This window comes from Homarus americanus, unplaced genomic scaffold (genome assembly GCF_018991925.1).
Source record: "Homarus americanus isolate GMGI-L3 unplaced genomic scaffold, GMGI_Hamer_2.0 scaffold34360, whole genome shotgun sequence".
Lineage (NCBI taxonomy): Eukaryota > Metazoa > Arthropoda > Malacostraca > Decapoda > Nephropidae > Homarus > Homarus americanus.
Window position 1 is genome coordinate 153,105 of NW_024739403.1, and position 8,585 is coordinate 161,689.

Consider the following 8,585-nt stretch of genomic DNA (forward strand, 5'->3'; position numbering starts at 1 on the left):
CCTCCTAGACCAGCCCTTCCTGTCTGTTGTTATTGAAGTTATTTATGCTACTGATATTTGTGTTGACGTTACCTAGATGTAGTTGCTGTTGTTGTAGTCTTCTATGAGTTGCTGCTGTCACTTGTGTGTTGTTGTCACCTGTGTGTTGCTGTCACCTGTTGGCTCTGGTTACTTACGTGTTTCGGTCACCCGTTTGCTACAAAAAATTTAATGTGCATCCTGTATTTATCCCATTGGTCGCTAACGCCACTTCTATACCACGTGGCCTGTACCATGTAGACCTGTACCATGTAGGCCTGTACCAGTGTACCATGTGGACCTGTACCATGTGGACTTGTACCATGTAGACCTGTACCATGTAGACCTGTACCATGTAGACCTGTGCCATGTAGACCTGTGCCATGTAGACCTGTGCCATGGAGACCTGTACCATGTAGGCCTGTACCATGTAAACCTGCACCATGTGGGGTTCCCCAGGGGTCAGTACTAGGCCCACTCTTGTTCATAATCTCCATAAACGATCTAGATACTGGGATCAGCAGTGACATAAGCAAGTTTGCGGATGACACCAAAATAGGGCGGCAGATTAATTCAGGGCAGGATGCAAATGCATTACAGGAGGATCTAAATAAACTGCATGGGCGGTCTGAAAAATGGCAAATGAAATTCAACACCAGCAAGTGCAGCGTACTTAATATTGGAAGAACAAATACTGTCAATGTATACAGCCTTAACAACATCAACCTTGAGAAGTCGACTTGTGAAAGAGACCTAGGGGTACTTGTAAGCCCGGACCTACGGCCTAGAAAACAGTGCGTTAATGTTCGAAATAAGGCAAACAGAGTATTGGGATTTATATCTAGAAGTGTAAGTAATAAGAGTGCAGAGGTCTTATTGCAACTATATCTTGCGCTAGTCAGGCCGCACCTCGATTATGCGGTTCAGTTCTGGTGCCCTTATTATAGAATGGATATCAATTCACTAGAGTCGGTGCAGCGAAGAAAGACGAAAATGATTCCGGGACTTAAAAACCTTACATATCAAGATAGGTTAAAGAAACTAAACTTGCATTCCCTAGAAAGACGAAGAGTGCGGGGAGGTATGATAAAAGTATTTAAGTGGGTGAAAGGAATCAATCAAGGGGATATAGATAAAGTTCTTATAATATCCGAGCAGGATAGGATTCGGAGCAACGGATTTAAGTTGGATAAGTTTAGGTTTAGGAGGGAGATAGGAAGGAACTGGCTCACACATAGGGTGGTGGACGAGTGGAACAAGTTTAGCAACTTTGTAGTAAGTGCTGGAACGCTGGAAAGTTTCAAAAGGAGGCTGGATAGATTCATGGATGATAGAGAGTGGTAGTAACTCTCGACAGGAGCAGCCAAGCACAGGCCATCCGGCCTATTGCTGACTCCTTATTTTCTTATGTTCTTATGTTGACCTGTACCACGTGGCCTGTACCATGTAAACCTGTACCATGTAGACCTGTACCATGTAGACCTGTACCATGTGGACCTGTACCATGTAGAGCGGTACCATATGGACCTGTACCATGGGGCTTGTACTACGGGGTCTGCCTCACCTGGCTGGCCCGCTTAAGTAACACAAGCCCGACACCTGCCTCCCCCCCCTTCTACCGCATAATAACGAGATAGTCAGCCACCAGCACCACCCTCCCTCTAACCTAACCTGATCCTAACCTAACCTGATCCTAACCTAACCTGATCCTAACCTAACCTGATCCTAACCTAACCTAACCTGATCCTAAATCATAACTCTGAGAATTGGTATGAAAATGGCGTCAAAACTGCTTCTGAGACTATCGAGTAAGTGGATAGATTCTCTTACTACCAGTTAGTGGAATGAGAGATGAAGATGTGTGTGTGTGTGTGTCAAGGAGTACACACGAACGTTATGGTGTGGTGACGAGAAGCTCTCTTGTTACTACCACGTACCACCTGATACTGATATACTACAGTGTGTGTACTATATAACACACACACACACACACACACACACACACACACACACACACACACACACACCTAGGTCTTCCCGACTCTTTCCTAGACGAGACAGAGGCAGCGGAATGGTAACTAGAGAGAGGCATTAACGAGACGGGCAGTAACCACGCACGAAGTTCCTCAGTGGAGTAGAAGCAGTGAAGGGTATAAATAGTGATCATATATATATATACAGCTTAAGTTAGAAAGTATGAAGTAACATGAATTAAATTTCCACCTGAGTGACGGGAGTCGGCCGAACAGTGGGGGAGAAATCTTGAGTGGTGAACGAATCATCTGTGTTGGCTTGAGTGTTAGGTTAGGTTAGGTTAGGTTAGGTTAGGTTAGATAAGGTTAGGTTAGATTAGGTTAGGTTAAATTAGGTTAGGTTAGATTAGGTTAAATTAGGTTAGGTTAGGTTAGATTAGATTAGATTAGGTTAGGTTAGGTTAAATTAGGTTAGGTTAGATTAGGTTAGGTTAAATTAGATTAGGTTAGATTAGGCTAGATTAGGTTAGGTTAGGTTAAATTAGGTTATGTTAGGTTAGTTTAGGTTAGGTTAAATTAGGTTATGTTAGGTTAGGTTAGGTTATGTTAGTTTAGGTTAGGTTAGGTTAGGTTAGGTTAGGTATCAGGGCTGGGGGAGAACACGTCAACAATGTAGTAAATGGTGTAGTTGGGTGCTAGTTTGTGTTGTAACAGCTACACTCTTCTCGTGTTTTCACTTGGCGGCCATAATTAGATTGACTTCTGTGAGGAGGTTCGACTGCTGACCGGAATTCCAACAACAGTATTTTCTTTAAACTAAATTTGTCTCTCCAATTAACAACAAAAACGGACAATTTCGGTACCAATCCATTACACTGCTGCTGTTAATGTCTGGGATATAGGACGAAGAGGGAGGGGAAGGAGGAAGGGAGAAGGAAGGGAGAGGGGAAAGAAGAGGTAAGTGGAAAAGGAAGGGAGCAGATAAGAGGAGGAGGGGAGAAGAAGGAAATCGGAGGAGGAGGGGAGGGGGAAGAGGAGGGAAGGGTAGTGGAGAAGATAAGAGGAGAAGGGGAGAAGGAAAGTGGAGAAGCGCTTATGGAGTTGTAACATGAAACAAGGGTCATGTGGTTGGCTCCCTCACCCACCCGCCTTACACCCACTACACACCCTCACTCACCCCCACCCCACACCCACTACACACCCTCACTCACCCCCACCCCACACCCACTACACACTCGGTAATCCTTTTTGTGCTACCATTCACAGGATGTGTATGGAGTGCACAATAAACTAGCCGCTGTATTTCCCGCACCACTGTCATCACCCAACATTAAAACCTTTGACACACAATAATAATAATAATAATAATAATAATAATAATAATAATAATAATAATAATAAACATACCATAAATACTCGTAATAATAGGACCGAGAAGGCAACAAATTATTTACTATCATCTCATATATTTACAACATTTCAGAAGTGAGATTGTACGGTAAATAACTGCGACTCATTTTAGTGTGAGGTTGGAGCTGAGTGGCAGGATGTGGGAGGCTTGAGTGACGTGAGTGACGGGTGAGGGAGTGACGGGTGAGGGAGTGACGGGTGAGGGAATGATGGGTGAGGGAGTGACGGGTGAGGGAGTGACGGGTGAGGGAGTGATGGGTGAGGGAGTGACGGGTGAGGGAGTGACGGGTGAGGGACGTTTTCTGTTAAAGTTTCGGTCAGTTCACTGGAGAAATTAGCGTCATCACAGGTAAATATTTAGTGAGTGGGGAGGGAGGTGGGGAGGGAGGTGGGGAGGAAGGTGGGGAGGTGGGGAGAAAGGTGAGGAGGGAGGTGTGGAGGAAGGTGTGGAGGTGGGGAGAAAAGTGTGGAGGAAGGTGTGTAGATATGTCAACAACAATAGTGGTTGACGCTCCCACCACCACAACCTCCACCACAACCTCCACAACCACAACCACCATTACCCTCATTGACCTTGACCTTTTAGAAACAGGCCGGGGTAACATTCGCAACATACTGACTAACAATAAATCCCCAGGTAAACTCTATAATTGGGTTACCTGGAGCGATTTTACAGGTAGAGGACATGACTGGTGTTAGGGGCGGCCAGGTGAACCAACAGACAGACAGGTGTGACATAATGATACCCCCACCAAAGCTCCCCAACGGGTGGCATAAGAACATCAATATATAATCAATAGTAACAAATAAACAATGACGTCACTAAACAAACAATGACGTCACTATACAAACAATGACGTCACTAAACAAACAATGACATCACTACATAAACAACAATATAGTACCCAAAAGTAAACAACGATATCACTCGGTAAACAATGACATCACAAAGTTCAAACTGACGAAGTACAAAGTGACGTCAGCGAGCATGACTTTAACATTCGTATAAATTGCTAACGGGACTCAGTGGTGGGGGCATGACTAAGTATGTGTGTGTTCCTTGAAGGCGAGTGAAGGAGGTAGTGTGTTACCTGCCTGTGTATGAGGGAGGCTACTACACGTTTGAGTTAGTGTGAGGAACGCTATATGGATGAGTGTGTGTGTGTGTGTGTGTGTGTGTGTGCGTGTGTGTGTGTGTGTCCTAAACCAATGAGTGAATAACAAACCTATCCAAATTAAACCACTATTATAAAAGTCTACTATCTGACACACACACCATGGGAGGTTTACGATTACCCCTTGATTGACCTCTCCACCCCCCCCCCCTTCATTTAGACACACAGCCTTACCAATGTTTACTTTCAATACAATTCAGGGACTGTAGAGGATGTGGTGGTGTATTTATATCTGAAATTCAACTTTTTCACGACAAACTGCGGAGACAAATATTATGTCATTCTAACTCTTGACGGTAATTAGGAAACACGACAGGAGGGAAACAGGTAATTAGGACTCTCTTCTCTCTCTCTCTCTCTCTCTCTCTACAAGGACCTTCTTGGTGTAATGATGATGCTGATGCTATGGTCTTATCATATCTACGTGTAGTTGTAGACACAGCGACGCAGTACTGCCACAGGGGAAGTGGTCACCAGGTAAGACTCGCTGGCAACAGGTAATATTGTGTGTGTTGTGACTACAGAGAAAAAGTAAGTTTAATTGCGGGGAACTACTTGTCACGTGAGCCGAGGTCTGCTTCCACTTACCGTCTTTCTCACCTACAGGCTGGATTCTCTAATATTCTTAAGTTGTAATTTTCATCCAACTGCAGAAGTGAGAACGCCTTTGTGTGGCTTACTTCCTCAATGAAACAGATTTACCTGTTAAAATAACGCTGATATTGCACCGAGATTGTCGACACCATGACCATGTTCTCTTATCCCCAGTCATGAGAAAAAAAACAGTGTAGGAATCTTGGCCCCAGGGAGGTGAGACAAAGAAGTCTATGTATACCTCAACTGTCCTCAACACTACTCCACCACCGCGCTGAACTACACAACAAGAGGAGACTTTTTTAACATATTAAGCTAAAACGTGTAGAGTGAGGAGAGTAATTACCAGCATGAACCTGTGTTGCACCAGCATGTTGAGTCACCCTGTAGCCTTGCTCGCCCAACTACATCGTATTTTTACCTTGATGAAGTCATAAAAGCGTATTGTGTAAACCGGATGCATGAAGTATGACTGTATTACGCAAATTATGACTTTACAGCGTACGTAAGAAATAAACAGAAAGAATGATGTAAACCGGAGAGGAGTAATGAGTCATATTTAGTATTATTATTCTCTAGCGGATATAGTACCTTAACGTCAATCCTTCCATTATGTTGTAGACTATAGCAGAGCCGCTATACCTGACACAACATTGAGCAGCTTCAGGGCAATATTGCAGCGAGACATCATTAGAGAAGTCAATTTCAACTTCGGATGATCTGACAGTACCTGCTCCATTTTCCACACTATACTAACACAAACTACCAACACAAACTACTAATACAAACCAGTGTTCCTATTTCCAAACTGTATTACAATTAAAAACAAATCAAGAGTATTTTTTCTCCAATTAGACGTAATATAAAGACCCAACAGTGACCAGCTCCTCAAAGCACTGGATGGGAAACCCCGTGAAAAATATTCTTGTTCACATCTCCATAACAAAGACAACAGAGGAGACACAGAGCAGAGAGAGGCATCACGTCATGTGTGAGTGAGGAACAGCCACTACCACAACACGAGGGTCGAGCAGGGAGATGTAAACTACCAACCAAAAACATAACAACCACAACGAATTAAAAGTAAACAAATAAATAAATAATCAACAAGAGACAAACAAGAGTTACTACTACAAACAAAGAGATAGTGAAGAAACACCCAATAAAAGAGTCTTATATCAATACCTTGTCCTTCTCGGGTATACCTGTAGTATTATTCAGTATGTAAATGGCGACCAGGTACACACCCATGGCCGGAGAGAGAACTATGTATACCCTCCCGTTCCTTTCCTTCCCTTCCCTCCCCTTCCTTCCCTTCAAACTTTCTGTATATACGAGTAAATAATCAGACAGACATATGACAGACATCAATGGAGAGTAAACATCAAATTCCACCCAATAATAACTCCGAAAAAAAAAAAGGTTACTATTTGAAGAAGAGATGCGTGTTGCCGAGTGACAGCCAATCAGGAGAGCCATTAGAGACACGAGAGGGGTATTTAAGTAAGGTGTAAAATAATTCAGTTCCAGTTATGTGAGACAAGGGTGACGACACACACACTTAAGAGACATAGGTTCTTCCGCTAATTAGTTACGAGAGGATGAACCTAATCGCCCTTTATATTTTAAGTTTAAAAGAAAGAGATAATAGCTAAGATGGCGTCAAATTTACACCTTGACTCTACACCATAACTTGACGCATTCTTTTAATATAATCCCAAAATTACAGTCGAGGTTAATATACGGTGGTTCAAGGTAATTAAGGCAATGTTATGGAACTTGTTAACGCCTGGGAGTTAAGAGATGATCTGCCAAGGTTTCATTAACAAAATATAATTATAAATCAAACTATAAAACCTGTTATCGCTTTGGTTGGTTCTCTATAAAATAAATACAAATTACCTTATCATTATTATCGTTATTAATTATCTCTATTTTAATTCCTTCTTGACAAAAATTATACAATAAATTCTTTACAATTAACAACTGGCTCCTTCATTTGGGTTAATGGCCGGTGTGTCGTTAGTCTTGACAAGGTAGTACTGTACTGTATCATGTCCCCCAGTAGCGGTCCTCACGGCTCTCACACTACACTACACTACACTACACTCACGGCTCACACACTACACTACACTACATTCACGGCTCTCACACTACACTACACTCCACTCACGGCTCACACACTACACTACACTACATTCACGGCTCTCACACTACACTACCTCCTCGGCTCACACTACACTTCTACACTCCTCTGGCTCTCACTACACTACACTACCTCAGCTCCCTACATTCTGGCTCTCTCTTTTCACTACCTCCACTCTGGCTCACTACACTTCTACCTCCCACTCCACGGCTCTCACTACACTCTGTCTACTACACTACACTACACTACACTACACTCACAGCTCTCACCTCCTCGCTCCTCACACTACACTCAGCTCTCGCTCTCACACTACTACACTCCTGGCTCTCACTACACTACACTACACTCTGGCTCTCACACTACACTCACAGCTCTCACACTACACTACACTACACTACACTCACGGCTCTCACACTACACTACACTACACTACACTCACGGCTCTCACACTACACTACACTACACTCACGGCTCTCACACTACACTACACTACACTACACACGTCTAGTTATGTTTGTTTTATCGTGTATGTTGCATCCTCCTTGTTGTTATACAGTGTGTGTGTGTGTGTGTGTGAGTAATAAAAGTCTCGATTTTTTTTTCAGCTGTACGAAGCCGATTCAGCCGATTTTCTCTCCTGCCTGGTGACGTAAAATGAGACTCGGAATCCTCATTGGGACTACGAAACAAAGAGGTAATCCATCTATTAACAGCACCTTAATTCTCGTAACCCCAAGACGTATAGGAGTTAAAAGCAGTAATGATAAGAACAGGCCATCAATATTCTATACGATGGCCAAAACAAACACATTCTGCTTATCAAGTTTCTACCGCATAAAACAACAATCACAGGTGACTAGTATGTCGGCCTAATGTAAGAACTATGCAAAATTATTCGGGAGAAACGACGGGGCATGTTGACTACTGAGGAAGAGGTGATGATACTCCACTACGTGTCCAAGTATCACTCTGATCTCTCATTCACGACGCTGGTGTTCCGCTCAACTCAACCACCCTCCTTACAGCTCAGGTCTGGCCTCGAGGTACACTTATCAGTTTTAAAACCTCCTAAGATTGCGCATTTAAGATGACGTATAGCTGGAGGAGACTATACCGAGGCGTGGTGTTGGAAGACTTGTGGTGGAGTGAGTTATGAGGGACAACTAGGTTAGGTTATTAAGGTTATGTGGGACTAAACCAAAAAATACAATCGAACTGTTGTTCTTTCTTTACATAATTTGATACCACTTCTCGTACACCGGAACACGT

At 43.2% G+C, this 8,585-nt stretch overlaps 2 protein-coding genes across 3 annotated transcripts in view; both read right to left on the bottom strand.

Moving 5' to 3' along the window:
* Positions 1–463, bottom strand: part of LOC121874603 (zinc finger CCCH domain-containing protein 13-like) — a 141,912-nt gene extending 141,449 nt beyond the window's left edge. Inside the window, exon 1 of the mRNA XM_042378829.1 lies at positions 303–463. Within this exon, the coding sequence (XP_042234763.1) occupies positions 303–463 (161 nt within the window). The remainder of the gene's footprint in view (positions 1–302) is intronic.
* LOC121874674 (serine/arginine repetitive matrix protein 2-like) overlaps positions 1–8,585 on the bottom strand; it is a 178,602-nt gene that overhangs the window by 17,654 nt on the left and 152,363 nt on the right. The window lies entirely within an intron of this gene.